This window comes from Sinocyclocheilus rhinocerous, unplaced genomic scaffold (assembly GCF_001515625.1).
Source record: "Sinocyclocheilus rhinocerous isolate Xijiao unplaced genomic scaffold, SAMN03320098_v1.1 scaffold1008, whole genome shotgun sequence".
In the NCBI taxonomy this organism is placed as follows: Eukaryota; Metazoa; Chordata; class Actinopteri; order Cypriniformes; family Cyprinidae; genus Sinocyclocheilus; species Sinocyclocheilus rhinocerous.
Window position 1 is genome coordinate 62,984 of NW_015632723.1, and position 21,874 is coordinate 84,857.

Sequence of the window (21,874 nt, forward strand, 5' to 3'; positions counted from 1 at the left end):
GGGGGGGTCTCAATTTTAGTAAGACTAACACGTTATAATCTTTATGACGAGGCAACAAAAAGAATGAATGTTTTACTTTTTACAATGCATTAGATTTTATTAAAGTGATATAATATAAATACATAGAACGAGTACAATGTAACACTTTACAATAAGTAACATTAGTTAACTACTTTAGTTAACATGAACTAAGCATGAACAATACTTCTACAGCATATATTAATCTTAGCTAATGTTAATTTTAACATTTACTAATGCATTATTAAAATCAAAAGTTGTGCTTGTTAACATTAGTTAATGCACTGTGAATTAACATGAACTAACAGTGAACAACTGTATTTTCATTAACTAACATTAACAAAGATTAATAAATACTGTAATAAATGTATTGTTCATTGTTTGTTAATGTTAGTTAATACATTACCTAACATTAACTAATGGAACCTTATTGTAAAGTGTTACCAATTTAGAGAAAATAGTAAAGAATTTTAATGTTGGCCATAATGTGAAAATAATTTTCAGTTAGAATTATGCAGTAATTTAATTACTGCAATATCAGTGCATCTCTACAGTGCACTTTATTTCCTTGCAAAGCAATAATATCTGTTAATTTAGAAGTCTGAAACCAGTATAAACCAGTATTTTTAAACCAGTATATTACTGGGTGCGTTGTATCTAGGGCTGTCAATTGAGTACAAATTATTTGAATTTATTACATTAATAACACATACAGTACATGATATTCTCATTAATTAATTGTATATATATATTAATATTTGCTGAGAAAAGCCACCAGACAAATAAATCATGAAATAGACTGTGCAAAAAATACTTTCCAAGTCAAATTACTGTTTGTTTTGTTTTGTTTCCATATCATTTGTCATTTTTCATGCTTTTTTTGTATTTCTTCTGTGCCATTTTGTTCGATATATACAATGCAAAGGTATGACTCAGAAGACATGGTTAAATTCATCATGTTTATGTCATTAATTATACTGAATTACAACCCTAATTAGATCATAATTTCCTCACACTTTGAAGATAACAATTCAGCTAAGTTATTTCATACAAACAATATATCTTTGGAGTCCCCTATGGTTAAACTGTACTTTCAGTCCTACAATCATCACTTTTCTAGCCAACTCTTCTCGAGTTAACCTCTGGAGCCATGGGTGAGTAAAGAGCTCCATCTGAGTCCATTTGACTTCATTTAACTTGCAAGTAAAAATTTGAACACCTTTCAACAGTAGCATAGCACTTGCTCTTTACCGTGACCTGTGCTTCATTCATTATTTCTTAGCCGCGTTCCTGGCTAATGCAATGTTAATGCCTGGTATGGGTAGATTAGGCCCTGAGACACTGGGGCTCATTACTACATGAAGGAGAGAAAGAACACCCCATTTATCTGAGTGGAGCTCACAGACACAAGGATGGATAAACTCAAATGGGTTTAGTCCTCAGATTTGGCTACCCTTGTTCTGGAAACCAAAGTGTTTCTGTTTAGATGCCATATACACAACGTATCTTTAGGCATATTTGTAACTAAATGTCGATCTGTCTTTCTCTTTTTCAGCTGCCACCCCCTGACAGGTGAATGCTTGTGTACAGCAGGATGGACGGGTCTATACTGCAATGAGACCTGTCCCCCGGGTTACTATGGAGAAGGATGTAGTGTGCAGTGCCAGTGTACTAATGGAGCAGACTGCCACAGTCTCACTGGGGCCTGTATCTGTGCCCCAGGCTACACAGTGAGTCCATTTATCATTGTCTACAGTCATTAAATACTAGTAAATCCTGCCATGCTGAAATATTGTCTCATGAAATTGACTGCTGAGCATTGATGATTATAGCTGCTAATGTTTGGAACTAAAGGATGGTCTTTTTTCATATGCCCTGACATATAGGCCTCCTATACACCTGGCATTAACATCATTCAAACCTCTTATTTGTTGCGTAAACACAGATACAGGAATCAACTTTAATAGACACCTCACGTGAAACAGTAGAGAAACAACCAAACATAAAATGTAAGCTTAGACGGACAAGGACTAGAAGGAACTAAGGATATTTAAACACTGGGATTAATGAGATAATTAACAAGATAACAGTTGAGCAGAATTAACAAATCAGAACACAGGAAAACTGGGTCACAGGGAAAACACAATGGAACACAAAAAGACCATACATGTTTCAGCAGTAAGTAAGAAGTGTAGTAAGTTTATACTCACAAAGTCAGTAAACCTCCCATCAAAATCCGATGACAGGTGGTCACAGGAGACACATTTGTGACACGGGTGCAAACAGCAGTGTGTCTTGGCTCACCATTTGTGATCGGATGACCTAAGATAGAAGATACCTAGTCTAAACAGGGCCATTGATGTGACATATGAAGGTGGCAAAACTCATAATTACATAATAAAAGTTTTTGATTGTGGATTTTAAGTGAAAACTGGAAGCATCTTTCAAAGAACATTTCTAGTCAGCACTTCCCTTGATCTTTCTTTGAAAGTTTTTGTGTCCTCATACTTAAAGCAGAAGTGTCAGCGAATACAGTTTATTGCTTTGAAAATGATCTGTGCTCTCTCTCTCACACACACACAAACACACACACACACACACACATAAACACATCACCTTCTGCAGGGAGGCTGGGAACAAGGTGAGAGCTTCTTCAGTGAGTTCAGTAATGCTACTTTCACAATGCTTGTGTCTTATTACACAGCAGGTTTAAACTTAACACAAAGACCTTGCCAAACACAGAAAGAAGCGTTAGATACAAAGACTCCAAAATAGATTGTGATTTCTAGGCAAGACTCTATATGACATAAATAACAAATTGACATGAAAAATTACATAAATAACGTTTTGTTATCCAGTTGGTTGCACATGGCACACAATCTACCCGGCTTCGTGTTCTGTTATGAACAAAGGGGATGCTAAAATGAAAGCGATAAGATGCAAGGAAAGAGCATGAGAAAGACAGATAGAGAGATGATCATATCAGTAATCGGAATTTATTTTAGAGAGATGTTAAAATAGATGGATGACTCGTACTTTTGCTTCACTGAATGCGTCATAGTATTGCTTACAGTCCTGTTTATCTTGTTCGTCCTCAGAAACAAATATACTGTCCTTTAGAGCTAGTAGACTTAGGGTTGGGGAACTAAGAGAAACCAAAATAATTGTTTGGGAGTAACTAAAATTAAAAGTAGCACTAGCAACTTTACTCAATTAAAGGGATAGTTCACCCAGAAATTACAGTTTTGTCACCATTTACTAACTTTCATGTTGTTCTCTAAAGTGAAAGTACCATTTTTCTATTTGTCACTTTAAGTCACGTTTTTGACTTATATTGACTATATTATATATGTTTTAATGCTGTCACTCTAAATTAGATATTTATTGTTTTCTGCCAGATAATTACTGCTGACTGTATATAATGTTTTCTGATAGTTTTATTTTTATAAAGATATTGCATCTTTAAAAAGTTTGGGATCAGTGAGATTATTTATTTATTTTTATTGTTTTTTATATACTTTTATTAATCAACAACGCATTAAATTGACCAGAAGAGAAGAAGAGATATTTATGATGTTACAAAAACTTTTCTATTTGAAATAAATGCTGTTCTTTTAAACTTTCTATTCATAAAAGAATTCAGAAGAAATGTTTTTGACAAATAATTAAGCAGCCCAATTTTTCAACATTGATAATGAGAAATGTGGAAAATTCAGCATTGTCATTACTGTAATAAATTTTAAATATACTGTATTAAAAATATTTTTTTTTTTTTATTTTTACAGTTTTTTTATCAAATTAATGCACCTTTGGTGAGCATAAACTATTTTTTTCAGAAAAATAGAGGAATACTACAGACTACAAACTTTTAAATGGTAGTGTAGCTTAAATGTAGCTAGCAACTTTCTGCTAACTTGTAAGTAAGCGTACATTTTCAGTAGCGTCACTTAAAGTTATGAGTAAGTTGTAGCATGGAAAGTTGTGGTTTCAGTTATCTTCCCCAGCACTAAACTGATTTCACTCCTGCTTTCAGAAACAGCAGAAATATTGCAAAGCAGATAAAATAAGATAGTGCCACACGTAAGGACTACAACGGCAGTGATGATTAAGACAAACTCAGTACCAGAAGCTATAGCCAACTCCTGTCTTGGCTGTAACTTTTGCTGTGTCCTGTGGCAGAGCTACTACAATGATTTGAACTAGCAGGCAGAGGCACAGACTGTATCTTAATTTTCACCACCTGCTCTTTGTGTTGGATTTGAGGGGCCTGCTGCCAGTTCTATTAAACACTGCTCGAGGAGCTTTGGCCAAGGAGTCTGACCGAGATGCAATGGAATTGGGGCACGACGCTCCATTTCCAGGCCAGCTCTTTCATTTGGACCTATAGAACAACAAAGGTTAACAATTTGACCGCAGTCTGGTCGAAAATAAGAGGGGTAATGGCCACCCAAACTTTCATCTGTAGAGTTCTGAGAGAATGATATTTATAGGGGTGGGAAAGGAACATATACAGTATGCTTGTGCTGCTGGTACTGGAGAGAGCACAGGTGGGTAGATGAGGGACCAAATGTGCTGGTAGTACCACGTTGAAAGCACACATGCCACATTCATGTGTGCTTTCATGACAATTCACTAAAATGCACATATACACTAGTAAGAATTTCAATGCTTTAAAATAACGTTCATTACCAAAACACTTGTAGATACTGTATGAATGACCACTAATTTAGCATTTTTCTAAATTATAAAAATATAATATTATAATGGTAACACTTTACAATAGGGTTCCATTAGTTAATGTTAGTTAATGTATTAACTAAATGAACCATGAACAGTACATTTATTACGGTATTTATTAATTTTTTTGTTAATGAAAATACAGTCATCCATTGTTACTTCATGTTAATTCACAGTGCATTAACTAATGTTAACAAGCACAACTTTTGATTTTAATAATGCATTAATACATTTTGAAATTACCATTAACTAAGATTAATAAATGCTGTAGAAGTATTGTTCATTCTTAGTTCATGTTAACTAAAGTAGTTAACTAATGTTAACTAATGAACCTTATTGTAATGTGTTACCATTGTTATATGATATTATATTATATTATCAACATAACTATTTCAATGCAGATTTCAACTGAAAAATTAACATGATTTTAAGAATGTTCATGTTGTTTCCAGCATGATCTAAGAATTATCCAAAGAGCATCATGTGCTTCAGTGGACACAAAAACATCTGACCTTTTGTACAAAGAAGCTCACATGATTAGTGTATTAAATTTGCATATTAATATTAATTAGATAATTTTTTTTTTTTTTCAATTTATTATACTGAATCCCAGAATTTCAAGGTTTTTTTTTTTTTTCGGTTTTTTTTTGGACCTCACTGAATATGAAAATATGCCATTTGATGTTTGAAACATTTCTAGCTTGTTGAATGCACTAATGATTTGTGTTAATTTTATAATAAAGTAAATATTTAAGAATATTTAACCTCTAAACATAAGTCTTACTTTAGCCTGCTTTTAGAAGAGTTTAGTCACCCAGTTGAATGAGTGCTCTCAGGCCTGTGTCAGTGTAATCTAGAGCATTCACGGGTCTCACTAAATCCCTGTGGTCATTTGTGAGCCAGAGACTCTTTTACCTCCTCCAACCCATTCACCAGTAAATTGCAGGTCTGCTGAAAAGTCGAACAAACTAACTTTCTCGCCCCATATTCGGCTGCCTGCACCGATAGATTTAAGTCTTTTTCTGTAGAATAGAACTGCCAATGTTAGCAGTCTGCTTGCTGTCACTTTTGAGCGGAACAAAGATAACTGCACGTAGATTGATGAAAAATTAATCCACAGATGTAAGCTTTTCATGTGGGGAGTGGATGGACGAGCGAAGCAGATGGAGAGGTAGAATATTTGAAATGGGGAATACAATGGGGGAATGTGGGAGAGAGAGAATGAAAAAGAAAGAGCATACAAGAAAGAAAAGAGTGGGAGTAAGAAAATTTTGGAGATGATTGTATCAAAATGAGTGAGCGAGATAAATGATGGCAGATTGAAAAAAGGAAATAGAGGGGAGAAACAAAAAAATATATATAGAGAGAGAGCGAGAGTCAATCCCTCTCAGTGCCCATGGTGTCCTGTGGCATATCTTATCCTGCCTTCCACTCAGACCTAGTTCCAGATGATAATTAGAGAGCGGGTCCTTTGCTGCTCAGTCCCGGCACTGGGGAGACGGAGGCAGGAGGCGCACAGCACACTGCCATTACCCCACTAATTGGGAGTCTAAATCATTTTGTCAGCTGTCAGTCAGAGCCAGGGATGTGGCAAAAAGACGCCGATGATGGCCGACTCTGGGATACAGGTGACTCCCCTGCTGAGCCTGGTAAAGCACAGAGATTGTGCTGGTGTTGTTTGGCTGGGGAACAGGGTTTAAGAACACAGTGTCTGTCAGTCATCAGCAATGGTTTTCTGGGGGATGGACGGAAGTGCCGAGGGCCAGGGGCTGTCAGCTCATTAATGCAGCTGGGATAAGCAGGCCTTTAGCTCTGAGCATCCGCTGCCACACTTGGTGCGATTGCAACATGGACACAACTACACACGGACTTCAGGTTTGTTGCTCTGCAAATGTGCTCTCCACCTCTCTACTTGCTTGAAACTGTATCTAACTCATATGCTGCCCTGGAAATTTCCTGTTGAAGTTTCACAGACTCCTCAGATGGGATTTAGAGTCACACTTCACAGCACAGTGCTCATGTTACAGTGTAAAATTACATAAGTAAGTAGAGAAAAATTCTGATAACTAAAATCTTATATTTTCTGAAAGAAATGTGTGCCTGCCTGAGCAAATCCCTGCCCCTACAATGCTAGGGTGTTGTTAGTGGTTGCCATGGATGGTGTTGCTATGTTATTGCTAAAATGGTCTGGGTTGTTTTGCACATTGTTGTAGGTTGTTGGGTGATTGCCAGGGTGTTGCTATGCAGTTGCTAACAATATGGTTGCTAAGGTTTTTTGGGTAGTTGTAGCATATTGCTGTTCTGTTGCTAGGTTATGCTGGATGCGGTTACCAGGGTGTTGCTATGTGGCTACTGGATAATAAGGTGTACTGGGTGGTTTAACAAATTGCTCTGCAGTTGCTACATTGTTGTAGGTGGTTGCCAGGAGAGAAAAATTCTAATAAGTAAAATCTTATATTTTCTGGAAGAAATATGTGCCTGCCTGAGTAAAACTTTCTCCTACGATGTTAGGGTATTGTTAGTGGTTGCCAGGGCGTTGCTATGTATTTGCTAAACAGTTCTGGTTGGTTTTGCACATTGTTGTAGGGTGTAGCGTGTTTTAGGTGGTTGCCATGGTGTTAGGGGTGGTTTTAGCACATTGCTGTTCTATTGCTAGGCTATTGTGGGTGGTTGTCAGAGTGTTGCTATGTAGTTGTTCAAATGTTCTGGGTGGTTTAGCACATTGTTATATGGTTGCTGGATTGTTGTGGCTGCCAAGGTGTTGTTATGTGGCTGCCAAGGTGTTCTGTGTGGTTTTATTACATTCCCAGATAGCAAAATGACTCCGGAGCGGATCCGCCCCGGAGTCACCACAAGTTCCAGAACAGATCCGCAAAACGGGTCCGTATCGGAGTCCACTTGCACAGCGCAACGGATCCGGAACAGATAAGGATTACGGATCCGGACCGGATCCGGTCCAGACCCTACCCGGATCCGCTAATAAAGCGGTTCATCCGGCCCGGATCCGATCCGGACCCGTTGATAAAGAAACGGATCCGAACCGGATCCGATCAGGACCCGCTGATTAAGTAACTCATCCGGACCGGATCCGATCTGGACCCGTTCATTTAGTGGGTCTATACCTTATTTAAAATGGGTAATCTGGCCAAAACTAGCTATGGAAATACCTAAAATAGAGCCAACAAACATTATATAGACTAGACTGCTCTATAAAAGTATAATATGTCTCCCTTTATTAATATTAATAAACCATAAAATTATTCAAAACTTGAAAAAATCTAAACTTTCATTGGCCAGTAATAATGAAACACTCTATAAAACGTAGGTAATTACATGAAGAAAAATAAAAAATAAAATGCAACCACAAATTGTACAAAAACATTGTTTTATTTAATGAAAAACTTTCTGTTGCTATCAGGGTTGCTATTCTTTTGCTATGCTACTGTGTGTGGTTGCCAGGGTGTTGCTACAGTTGATAGCAGTTGATATATTGTTGTAGGCAGTTGCCAGGGCAAGATTTGTTTAATGTATATTTCTTGAACAATTCATCTGTGTGTTTTTCAGAGTGACGACTGTTCCCAAACCTGCCCACCTCGACTATATGGTACTAACTGCACTTCCACCTGCCACTGCCACAACCAGGCATCCTGCTCACCAATCGATGGCTCCTGCATCTGTAAAGAAGGTACGGCATAATGTGCTCTCCTTCTTCTTTGTATCCTTACTCCCCCATTTATGAGAGACTGTGGGTTTACAACCCACAAGATTATAGCTTGACCTGTACAAATAAATCAATAAGCAATCAATGCATGCAATCATATGCTAAGGAAACCTCATAATCTTTACAATCAATTACTCTGCGAGTAATTAATCATTTTCTAATTCCCTTTAAAACAGATGTCAATGTTTAGAGAATTAACCCTGTCTATAAATTGAAATTTGGAATGCCTAACAAGACAATACTCCAAAAACACTTTCTGGACATCAGACACTCTCAAAAATAGTATATAATATCCCCATCCGTTCTCCATATATCCATTTCTGTCATTATGGAAAAATTGGTGTTTCAATATCAAAGGATGCAAAGTCTCTCCAGGTCACTTTCAAAGGATGCATAACCACTTAGTACTTACATGCACATATGGCTGTAAAAGCATAAAAAATGCAGCATGAATCCACAAGAGCCCTGTGAGTGCTCAGCGTTTGGCTGACCGCAGCTAACCGTACCTGCGGGACGGCCCTTATTGTTGCATAAACATGGACTCGTCCTTAAAGGCCTGCACTAGCAGAGTATTCGTTCAGGTCCCTTCAGTTTGGAAGGAAGCTCATTAGAGACAGTACCTTTAAAATTCTCATCCCATTCATAATGCAGAACCCCAGTGTGCTACACAACTTCTCTGCCTATCCCACTCTGCTCTTATGTTGACCTCAAACCATGCATATATTCAACTCATTGGCTGCTTTGCGGCGTGAGCCGAGGGAGACAAGAATCCTCTGGCTTCTGTCAAGATATGACCTCACTTCCCCCTCTTCCCACTCTATTAATTGAACACTGTTATAAACTAGAGAAGGTTTGGCTAGAACTCAAAAAGAGAATGTTAAACCCTCAGTTTTTAACAAATAAACAACTGAAGGAACCAGTGGTCGAGTAGACAAATAAATGAATGAATGTCTGTACCATCTCCTTTTGCTTTATAGGTTGGCAGGGTGTAGACTGCTCAATCCTGTGCTCCAGTGGGACTTGGGGATTGAGCTGTAACCAGACTTGTTTGTGTGCCAATGGTGCGGCTTGTGACCCAATCGACGGCTCCTGTACCTGTACCTCAGGCTGGAGAGGGGAACGCTGCCAGCAGCCCTGCCTCGTGAGTATCTTCCCGGGACTGGTTCCATTGTCTCTTTGCTAGAGGCTAGCAGGACTGGCCATTTGATTTATTAATATTTGTCATGACAGGGCAGTTTAATCTTAGCAAGATGGTTTGTGTGTGTGGTTATTTAGGATGGCACATACGGGCTGGAGTGTTGCGAGCGTTGTGACTGTAACCATGCTGATGGATGCGACCCTGTGAGTGGATTCTGTCGCTGTCTGCCAGGATGGACAGGTGAGTGTAAGACCAGTGACATAAACACATCAGTATCTTAAAAATGGGATTTTATGAAGCAACATACAGTGGGTACGGAAAGTATTCAGACCCCCTTAAATTTTTCACTCTTTGTTATATTGCAGCCATTTGCTAAAATCATTTAAGTTAATTTTTTTCCCTCATTAATGTACACACAGCACCCCATATTGACAGAAAAACACAGGAGTGAATTGCTCACCCATTGTTGAAAGAAGAATTGATGCAATTTAAACATGCAGTGCCAGATTTATGAAAAGTGACAGTAAAGATTTTCCACATTGAACATTCTATTCATAAAAGAATCAAAAATGTAAAAAAAAAATGTATCAAGGTTTCCAAAACAAATTTTGCTGCACATCTGTCTTTAACATTCATAATAATAAGACGTGGTTTTGAGCACCAAATCAGCATATTAGAATGATTTCTGAAGGATCATGTGACACTGAACACTGAAGCAATGACTGCTGAAAATTCAGCTTTGCCATCACAGGAATATATTACTGCGATGAGTGAGGCGGGACCGAGAGCCGTGGGAATCCCGCCTCCTTCCTCCCGGGTTTCGGCGCCAATGTAATAAAGTTCGTAGTTCGGGAAGAAGGAGGCGGGAACCAGCGAACATTTAAATAACATAACTTTAATAACAAAATAAACACAAAACTGAAAATAGCGTGACAGCCCCTCACGGACGACTGCCGCGCACAAACAAAACAACATAAAGTCCAGGCCTGGTCCTCTCTCGTCCTTCACTGTCGTCGCTCCTCCTTTTATCCTTCCGGAGCTCCTCCGTGGGACTCGAGACCGGTGAGTGGCGCAGGTTAGGGTTGGGCCGATAGACGATGCTATCGTCCATCGCCGATGGCTGACAGCCATCACGATGTTAAGCTGACATTGTGATTCCTCCCCCCCCACTACCCCCTCTCCCGCAATCCGCCGCATCCCAGTTCCGTGTTCGGAAAGAAAATGAAGTGTACTACAGAAACCCTAAAGGGAATAAATAGCCTATGAGATGGGAGGATAAAAAAAATATTTCAATACTTTTTCTCGCAGTTATATCGTTGGCTAAGTATAGGCGACTGTATATAAATTGTGGGCATAAGGGAGCCGCTATTGAAACCGCTTTTGATTGCGCGCTCTCATTTTACTTTCACAATCACAAGGACTCTATACTATGGAGCGGCAGTACTTACCACACATTTGACAAGATTAGATGTTTGTCATTGGTGCTCAGGATCTGCAAATCATTCGCCATCGTCCTATCAGACATCTCTCCTTACTCTGTGTATGTGGTGAACTTTCATGTACTGTAATGCAAGAGGCTACCGCTAGCAAGCGGCTAACCTTTTAGTGGCTCCGTATAACGCGTTATTTGTTTCACGCTTCGGGCACACCCCTAACCCTGCATCTCCCCCCCTGAAATGCTGATTTCAAACATTATAAATATTACCAATCCCAAACATTTGAACACTAGTTTATAGCTATAGATTAATTACCTCCATTTGAAGGTATATGTAATCTCTCTCCTCATGTAAATTAGATTTCATGAGGATGAAGTTTTCAAGATGATCAAGTATCGAAACTACCTTTCTTATCGAAAATTTTAGAGAAGGTTGTTCTGTCTTAGCTTGCTTCATATTTAGATATGAATGCTGTTATAGATATGTTCCAGTCAGGTTTTAGGTCCCTCCATAGTACAGAATCTGCCCTTCTTAAGGTTTTTAATGATATTTTATTGGCAGTTGATTCTGGAAAGGTAGTTATACTTGTTTTACTTGACCTCACAGCTGCTTTTGATACAGTTGATCATGGTATTTTATTGCAGCGTTTGGAAGATGTTGGTGTTAAGGGTACTGCCCTAGAGTGGTTTAAATCATATTTAAAAGATAGATCTTTTTCAGTTTGCCTTGGAGGACCTGGAGACTATTCATGCCTTTGTATCATCACGCATTGATTACTGTAAGTCTGTATATATAGGTATTTCACAGGGTCAATTATCTCGTCTTCAATTAGTACAAAATGCTGCTGCCAGACTTTTGACTTGCACAAAGAAGAGAGAGAGAATTACCCCAGTCTTGGTTTCTTTACACTGGTTGCCTGTAAAATTTAGAATTGAATTTAAGGTTTTGTTGATGGTTTTTAAAGTGTTGCATGGCATTACCCCAAAATATATTGTTGACCTTTTGATTCTTTATCAAAATACAAGAAACATGAGATCTTCGTATCAGATGATTCTTCATGTTCCTAAAACGAGATTAAAATCAAAGGGTGATAGGGCTTTTTCAGTGGCTGCTCCTCGATTATGGGACCCTCTTCCAATGCATATTAAATCTTCCCCATCTGTGGATGCTTTTAAGTCTAGATTGAAATTGTACCTTTTTAGTAGAGCTTTTAGAATTGATTAGAGGGATCATGTTTTATATTTTAATGTTTAATTTTGTTTGTGTGACTGTATGTAATAATGCTGGAAAGCACTTTGGTCAACGGCAGTTGTTTTAAATGTGCTATAGAAATAAAATTTGTATTGTATTGTATTGTAAGTACAAATTATTGGTAGCCCATTTCATATGTCATGGCCATTGTTATAGGAATACTCAGTGTGGTTAGCCAGAAATGACTTTATATTCTGTATAGTGCTGCAGTTCTGTTACGCTGCAGAAACACTGTCAGTGTGAAAGTACAATGAGACCCTGCTGTTACAGTTACGCTGCAGCGCTGCTTGCTCAAGCTGTGTGAAACAGACTTACTACTAGTAGTAATACTACTTCTAATCATTATAAGAGTCAGCTGGTGGAATTTTGAAGATTTTGAGGTCTCGCAAGATACCACAGTGTGTCTTCATGAGGCATAATATATAATATCCACCCAGAAGCATCTGCTCTGGTTTATTGTTAGAATGTAATGGATTTTTCAATCAAATATTGCAGTATTAATTTTTTAAGTAATCCAGAAATAATAAAACCAGTGTTTATTAATCTTTCAACTGCCTTCATCTTAAAGGAAAATTCATTATTTTTTTAATAATTATGAAATATTATTATGAAAACATATGAAATCCTATTTTATTTCAATAGCAAAGTAATAGCACATTTTTATTTCAGCTCCTGCCAATGTTGTATGTTAAATTAAACTGATTCTACATTTGTGTGTTTATATTGTTCAGTTTATTCTACACAGGACCACCATGCCTCCAAAAGATGTTATCATAGGACACATAGCCTGCAGGCAGATTAATATGAGATCCCTGAAAGCATGAAGCATTTATAATAACTGTTGCTGAACATGTTACCTAATTAGATTGCACTGACCCAGAATGAAACAATCGTTCTGCGGTTTGCATATATGGCTTTCACACTGCGCTTACACCTTCTGTTGCAGCGGTCTCAGCACTGTGTGTCCAAGAAAGAGATATGAGAGGCAGTGAACATGTTTGAATATCACAGAAGGGCTGTGTTTACAAGTTCTTCAGCATGTGAACATGTTATACAAGAAGCGAAATGGAGCAGGTTGAGATGGTAGATGTGGCTTTGCCTGCAGGCCCTCCATAACTCTCTCCGTTCAGGTCTTCTAATTCTGACCATGTGTACTGGGAAATGATGTAGCTTTCATTATCTGCAAGAAGGAGCCAGCTACGCAGAAATCTCACGCTCTGTATCCTGCCCAGGTCTCCACCATCTGCCAGGCCTAATGGAGTCACCAGGGTGCAAATAGGCCTCCGAGACTGTGAGCATCTGAACAAAGAGACTATGTGGAGCAGTGATTTATTGAAGCTATCGAGAGAGCTAGACATACATAGTGCATATGTGAGAAGATAGTGTCAGGTGTAAGACTTGAGAATGAGCTACACATGACATGGAGAGAGAGAGAGATTGCATAAGAATGTATGATAAGGAATCTCACGTGGCATATACGCAGAAGGCTTAATAGTACAGCAGCAAAAATAAATAAATAAATAAAATAATTCCCATTTAATTCTAAGTGCCAGAGTTAGTGTGGAAAATGGTTGTGAAAAAAATAAATGATCACAAATAAAATATATGACTCCTTTAATTATGAACTCAGTAAGGTAAGAAGGTAAATGGACTGTCTTTGAAGAGCAGTAGTTGGAAGATTTTTGTGATAAAAATGAAAAGTATTACTAAAGAACACAGGAGTACAACATACAAACAGATATTCCCAAGGACATACAAGCTGAGAGTGTGTTTTATCAAAAGAGAGAAAGAGAGGGATGTGTGAGATGGGAATTAAATGATCACTTTCAATAAAACTGCGTACGCGTCTAATGGAGGGAGGAAGAGAAAGAGACAAAATAACCGGGAGAGAGATAGAGTGAGAAAGCAAAGAAATGGACGTGCGATATTAGGTGCTCCATGGGCTCTAGACTGAAGGATCGTGGGTATAACAGAGAGTGTCCTGCAGAGACCTTTGCATTACGTGTGCAGGCATGTGCGCCCGTGTGTCCACTCAACATGTAAAGTGCGGTGGAAAGTGATGGTGTATGATGGTACTTGCTCTTCACTCATTAGTTGGCTGCCGGTCCTCCTGGCAGTTCTCTTCTAGAAAAGGCTCATATGCAAACAGTCACTTCTCCTCTTTCTTCACCCTCGCTCTGCTCAAAAGCCCCTCTGTTTGTCACCATTAGGCTTTCAGGGCACTCTTCTATTCTCATTTATTGCTGACAGTAAAGGAAGTGCAGGACTTTTTTTCTGCCCAGCCCAGCAGAAGCTCAAACAGGCTCACCTCTCCTTTGATGTGCGGTGGCTGGGCTTGTCTTATATGCACATCCCCGTTGCCTCCCCATCCGACCACCTCTTTGTTCTGCCACAGAGGTGAAGCAGGTATGATGCCGGTCCCTGAAGTTTAGACCCGGTCTAATTCAAAGCCCTGGGACTAATGCCATTTTAATGGATCGTGCCACTCGCTCAGAAAATCTCTGTCAAAGGAAATAGTAAATGAGGTTTCCTGAGCTGCAGCTTGAAAGGATGTGTGTGAGAATATGTGTGCACATCATTTCTCCCTTCTATGCCATCTTGCTTATGGAGTGTGAAATATATAGATGCTAATTTATTTAAGTTGTATTATAAAAGCAGTAAGCCACTCGAGGATGAATATTACACTGATTTTTCAAAGGTAAATGGTGTACTTAGGCATAACTGTGGTCAGGTCACTTCATAGCTCCAAGTTTTTGGTTTGGGGGGGCTGGCTTTTTTAAACTGATGGCAGCAGCGACACCAGTCTTCAGTATATATATATATATATATGTGTGTGTGTGTGTGTGTGTACAGTTAGTAATATTAATAATCATAATAAACAATTCTCCTGCCAATTTAACCTTCACTAAGCCCCTGATGAGATACTATTCTTACATGAACAGAAATGAATCGTGACATTGTTAAAGTATGCAGTAAAATGATTAAAAACTGTGGAGATTTGACACTACAATTACCTGAATAAATTTGCAAATGAAATTCATATTCATAATGAGATTTGCATTATATATATATATATATATACACACACACACTGATGTTCAATCAATAGATTCATATTACAAATATATACATATATAAAATTAGGGCTGTGACGGTATGGGATTTTTTTCTTACCGCGGTGAAGAAGCAACAAATCACGCAGTTTGGTAAGGCTAGGCTATAGTCTGTACAAGTGTTCGGCTGTTGTACAACTACTGGGCCCAGGGCCGTCGGTGCTTGAGGGGGCCACTAAACACCGCAACCCCCTCCCCCCGCTACGAGGGAGTGCTCGTAGCGCATATAGTCAAAATGTGCCCAAATAGGTGAAACAATATTTGGCTTAGGCACTAGATTCGTGGCCATTTTTTGAATAATGTCGTCAACTGTAAATAATAGCCTATACCACATAAGAGAAGTATCGTTATAAGCTCTTGCAATTAAAATCTAACTCCAACTGTTTACATTATGGTTTTGTCTTATATGCCTGTGTTTGTGTGTATTTTATTGAACATTGTCTGTAGATCACAAGTACTGAAACCTAGCATTTAATTAATAATAATCAGACACACGCAAATTAAATCCCCCATATGTTTAATGGACTGTCCCTCTCCCTTGCGCGGGAAGCTGTTTTTTTTCTTCTCCTGAAGCCCTTGAACATAGAACGGACGATAGTTACTAGTAGTAATACTGCTGCTAATAATTATAAGAGTCAGCTGGCAGAATTTTGAAGATATTGAGGTCTCTCGAGATACCACAATGTGTCTTCATGACACAAATATAATATATAATATCCACCCCGAAGCATCTGCTATAGTTTATTGTTAGAATGTAATAGATTTTCCAATAAAATATTGCAGTGTTAATTTTTAAAGTAATCCAGAAATAATAAAATCAGTGTTTTCTTTGTAATCATGAAAGTATTCATCTTTCATCTGCCTTCATCTTGAGGGAAAAATCATGATTTTTTTCTGAAATATAATTATGAAAGCACGAAATCCCATTTTATTTCAATAGCATAGCAATCGCACATTTTTTTTTCAGCTCCTGCTAATGTTGTATGTTAAATTAAACTGATTCTACATATGTGTGTATATTGTTCAGATTATTCTACACAGGACCACCATGCCTCCAAAAGATGTTATCATAGGACACACAGCCTGCAGGCAGATTAATATGAGATCTCCAAAAGCATGAAGCATTTAACTGTTGCTGAACATGTTACCTAATTAGATTGCACTGACCCAGAATGAAACAATCGTTCTGCGGTTTGCATATATGGCTTTCACACTGCGCTTACACCTTCTGTTGCAGCGGTCTCAGCACTGTGTGTCCAAGAAAGAGATATGAGAGGCAGTGAACATGTTTGAATATCACAGAAGGGCTGTGTTTACAAGTTCTTCAGCATGTGAACATGTTATACAAGAAGCGAAATGGAGCAGGTTGAGATGGTAGATGTGGCTTTGCCTGCAGGCCCTCCATAACTCTCTCCGTTCAGGTCTTCTAATTCTGACCATGTGTACTGGGAAATGATGTGGCTTTCATTATCTGCAAGAAGGAGCCAGCTACGCAGAAATCTCACACTCTGCATCCTGCCCAGGTCTCCGCCATCTGCCAGGCCTAATGGAGTCACCAGGGTGCAAATAGGCCTCCGAGACTGTGAGCATCTGAACAAAGAGACTATGTGGAGCAGTGATTTATTGAAGCTATCGAGAGAGCTAGACATACATAGTGCATATGTGAGAAGATAGTGTCAGGTGTAAGACTTGAGAATGAGCTACACATGACATGGAGAGAGAGAGAGATTGCATAAGAATGTATGATAAGGAATCTCACGTGGCATATACGCAGAAGGCTTAATAGTACAGCAGCAAAAATAAATAAATAAATAAAATAATTCCCATTTAATTCTAAGTGCCAGAGTTAGTGTGGAAAATGGTTGTGAAAAAAATAAATGATCACAAATAAAATATATGACTCCTTTAATTATGAACTCAGTAAGGTAAGAAGGTAAATGGACTGTCTTTGAAGAGCAGTAGTTGGAAGATTTTTGTGATAAAAATGAAAAGTATTACTAAAGAACACAGGAGTACAACATACAAACAGATATTCCCAAGGACATACAAGCTGAGAGTGTGTTTTATCAAAAGAGAGAAAGAGAGGGATGTGTGAGATGGGAATTAAATGATCACTTTCAATAAAACTGCGTACGCGTCTAATGGAGGGAGGAAGAGAAAGAGACAAAATAACCGGGAGAGAGATAGAGTGAGAAAGCAAAGAAATGGACGTGCGATATTAGGTGCTCCATGGGCTCTAGACTGAAGGATCGTGGGTATAACAGAGAGTGTCCTGCAGAGACCTTTGCATTACGTGTGCAGGCATGTGCGCCCGTGTGTCCACTCAACATGTAAAGTGCGGTGGAAAGTGATGGTGTATGATGGTACTTGCTCTTCACTCATTAGTTGGCTGCCGGTCCTCCTGGCAGTTCTCTTCTAGAAAAGGCTCATATGCAAACAGTCACTTCTCCTCTTTCTTCACCCTCGCTCTGCTCAAAAGCCCCTCTGTTTGTCACCATTAGGCTTTCAGGGCACTCTTCTATTCTCATTTATTGCTGACAGTAAAGGAAGTGCAGGACTTTTTTTCTGCCCAGCCCAGCAGAAGCTCAAACAGGCTCACCTCTCCTTTGATGTGCGGTGGCTGGGCTTGTCTTATATGCACATCCCCGTTGCCTCCCCATCCGACCACCTCTTTGTTCTGCCACAGAGGTGAAGCAGGTATGATGCCGGTCCCTGAAGTTTAGACCCGGTCTAATTCAAAGCCCTGGGACTAATGCCATTTTAATGGATCGTGCCACTCGCTCAGAAAATCTCTGTCAAAGGAAATAGTAAATGAGGTTTCCTGAGCTGCAGCTTGAAAGGATGTGTGTGAGAATATGTGTGCACATCATTTCTCCCTTCTATGCCATCTTGCTTATGGAGTGTGAAATATATAGATGCTAATTTATTTAAGTTGTATTATAAAAGCAGTAAGCCACTCGAGGATGAATATTACACTGATTTTTCAAAGGTAAATGGTGTACTTAGGCATAACTGTGGTCAGGTCACTTCATAGCTCCAAGTTTTTGGTTTGGGGGGGCTGGCTTTTTTAAACTGATGGCAGCAGCGACACCAGTCTTCAGTATATATATATATATATATGTGTGTGTGTGTGTGTGTGTACAGTTAGTAATATTAATAATCATAATAAACAATTCTCCTGCCAATTTAACCTTCACTAAGCCCCTGATGAGATACTATTCTTACATGAACAGAAATGAATCGTGACATTGTTAAAGTATGCAGTAAAATGATTAAAAACTGTGGAGATTTGACACTACAATTACCTGAATAAATTTGCAAATGAAATTCATATTCATAATGAGATTTGCATTATATATATATATATATATACACACACACACTGATGTTCAATCAATAGATTCATATTACAAATATATACATATATAAAATTAGGGCTGTGACGGTATGGGATTTTTTTCTTACCGCGGTGAAGAAGCAACAAATCACGCAGTTTGGTAAGGCTAGGCTATAGTCTGTACAAGTGTTCGGCTGTTGTACAACTACTGGGCCCAGGGCCGTCGGTGCTTGAGGGGGCCACTAAACACCGCAACCCCCTCCCCCCGCTACGAGGGAGTGCTCGTAGCGCATATAGTCAAAATGTGCCCAAATAGGTGAAACAATATTTGGCTTAGGCACTAGATTCGTGGCCATTTTTTGAATAATGTCGTCAACTGTAAATAATAGCCTATACCACATAAGAGAAGTATCGTTATAAGCTCTTGCAATTAAAATCTAACTCCAACTGTTTACATTATGGTTTTGTCTTATATGCCTGTGTTTGTGTGTATTTTATTGAACATTGTCTGTAGATCACAAGTACTGAAACCTAGCATTTAATTAATAATAATCAGACACACGCAAATTAAATCCCCCATATGTTTAATGGACTGTCCCTCTCCCTTGCGCAGGAAGCTGTTTTTTTTCTTCTCCTGAAGCCCTTGAACATAGGACGGACGATAGTAAATTATGATAAACAGTGATTATTGTGTTTATAGTTCATATCACACACCTTATGCACTCCTGTAACTTTCCCCAGCAAAAAAAATAAATAACTAAAATACACAAAAAAAAAGTGCATTGATGACCTCAACACAGTCGGCATCTCATTACTGCAGTAATGCGGTTATCGTCACAGAAAATAATCTATCTAATATAATCTATCAATCTGTGGTAGAAATTCCCCTACGCACCTGACTTAAGTTAAACCGGGTGTCTCCCGACACCAAAAATGATCTTTTCTAACCGCTAATCGCGATAGCTCTGACCACACTGGGGAACCAGGCCAGAGACAATTCAGCTAAGAATTACAGCCACCCGACGATGTCTCGCCCCCTATGAACCCTATCACTTGGATCTCTAATTTTCCACTACACCTGCTACACAGCAGTAACCAGACAGACTCCGGACAATGCCTTTGAATATGCTTTAATCACAGCCGAGTGGACCTTATACCAATCAAAAAGAATCCCTCCGACAAAAAGAATACAACAGTTTATATAGCATAGGTGCATGGCAAAGATGACGTGATTCATATAATTTTTCTCTAATGCAATTGGTTCTTCATAAGTGAAATTCAGCAAACCTTCCCTTTGTTACTGGCAAAACAAATTTGGTTTTTGATTACTTCAGCTCATTACTCAAGTCATGGGTTGTTATGGTTATTTTTATATTCAGACAGGTGTCTAGCCATCTTGTCCATATGCATCTGCTATTGCAACACACTAACTAAATTGTTGGTACATTTTGTTCTCAAAAGCATGCAAACATTAGGCCTGCAAGGAAAAGACTACTGTTAAGCGAATGTTAGTTATGATTAATTTAAAATGTTTCATTTAAAAATTACCTTCACACTATCTGTCTATCTATCTATCTATCTACCTATCTATCTATCTACATATACACACACATATATTGTGTGTGTTCTATTATTTCATTATATTACATTTTATATGTATTTTTTTATTATTTCTGTTATTATTATTATTATCTGTTTTATAGTAAATATTTAGCTCTTTGTCTGCTGTGCTGGTTCTGTGGTAAGCTTGTTTATGAGAATTTGTGTCCATGTTGTTTTCCTGTTTTTGTTGTAACCTCAGCATGACCAGCCAATGACATTACAGTACATTACAACACTTTAAAACAATATAGTAGGTCTCTTCTTTATATATTTGTGTATGTGTGAGTGTGTGTACTTTAGCATGTCCCTAGTGGATCTCTACACACAAACCAGCTGAAAGAGAATGGGAGAGGAGGCTCAACCACTCGAGGGACTTGGCCCTGTTAATCAACACTCTGCACTGGCAGGGAGGCCCAGTCTGATCAAAAATACATACAGAGCACAGCACAGAGCAGCCCAGTGCTGCGGCCAAGAGATGCCTGAACCTACACACACCCCACGCTTTTGAAACCAGGACTTGTGCTTTCAGAGAAGGCTGCTTGGTACTCTGCTACTGTCCCAATAGAAAATATCATACTAGCTTACTATAAAAGCAGTGCCCTTAAGGCTCAGGCATCCCCCACCACACAAGCATCTGATTTATTTTGCTTTTGATGGTTTCGCTTTCCTGCATCTATTCCCACTTCTGTTTTCTGCTATAATAGTAAATATGGAAGCACATTGAGAACATGCAGTGATACTTCCCTCATTTGTTTTAACAGGCATCCACTGTGACAGCATCTGCCCTCGAGGCTTCTGGGGGCCTAACTGCTCCATGACCTGCTCATGCCAGAACGGAGGCTCCTGCTTTCCTGAAGATGGGACCTGCGTGTGTGCTCCTGGCTACCGCGGGACTTCCTGCAAGAGAAGTAAGCTTCCTGTCAATTTCCTTTCTCCTTCCAGTGGCACTCTTTACACAATGTCACCTTCTCAAAGCCTGTCACATAAGTGGTTTATTTGAACATACTTCAACCAAGACGATAAACAACTGGTGGGAATGAGAGGGGGGGTCACGACTGTTACATCCAGACGGTGACCCTCTGGGATTGGAGTGGGGACAGTTGAAGAGGGAAGCACTTAGTGAAGAGTCATGAACATGTGAGAGCAAAGCTTTAATCACACACGTCTTAATCACTTCAGGCCTGGATCGCTGTAGAGATGCAGTGTCCATGTGGGGCTCTCATCAGCCTCTCCATGAAGAGAAGTGTTTACTCGGCCTCTCAAGGGTCTGTTTCTTAAGACACTGTTTTACTCTTGCTGTTTCTCTTTACCACACCGTGCCCTCAACAGAAAAGCTGATTGATTGCTGGTCATTTTCAAGGATCAAATGTAGTCTGTATAAGATAAAGTTTGTATATGGCAGGAGACAGGTGAATATCAGAAAAACATGTTCAGGTTAAGGTTTTTGTCTCTCTATCTATCTATCTATCTATCTATCTATCTATCGTTCTATCTATCTATCGTTCTATCTATTGTTCTATC

At 38.9% G+C, this 21,874-nt stretch overlaps 1 protein-coding gene across 1 annotated transcript in view; it reads left to right on the forward strand.

Moving 5' to 3' along the window:
* The window catches only part of LOC107742889 (multiple epidermal growth factor-like domains protein 10), a 107,616-nt gene that overhangs the window by 60,389 nt on the left and 25,353 nt on the right, over nt 1–21,874 (forward strand). The window contains exons 6-10 of the mRNA XM_016555968.1: nt 1,574–1,748; nt 8,320–8,440; nt 9,454–9,617; nt 9,752–9,854; nt 21,115–21,261. Coding sequence (XP_016411454.1) covers nt 1,574–1,748; nt 8,320–8,440; nt 9,454–9,617; nt 9,752–9,854; nt 21,115–21,261 — 710 coding nt within the window. The remainder of the gene's footprint in view (nt 1–1,573; nt 1,749–8,319; nt 8,441–9,453; nt 9,618–9,751; nt 9,855–21,114; nt 21,262–21,874) is intronic.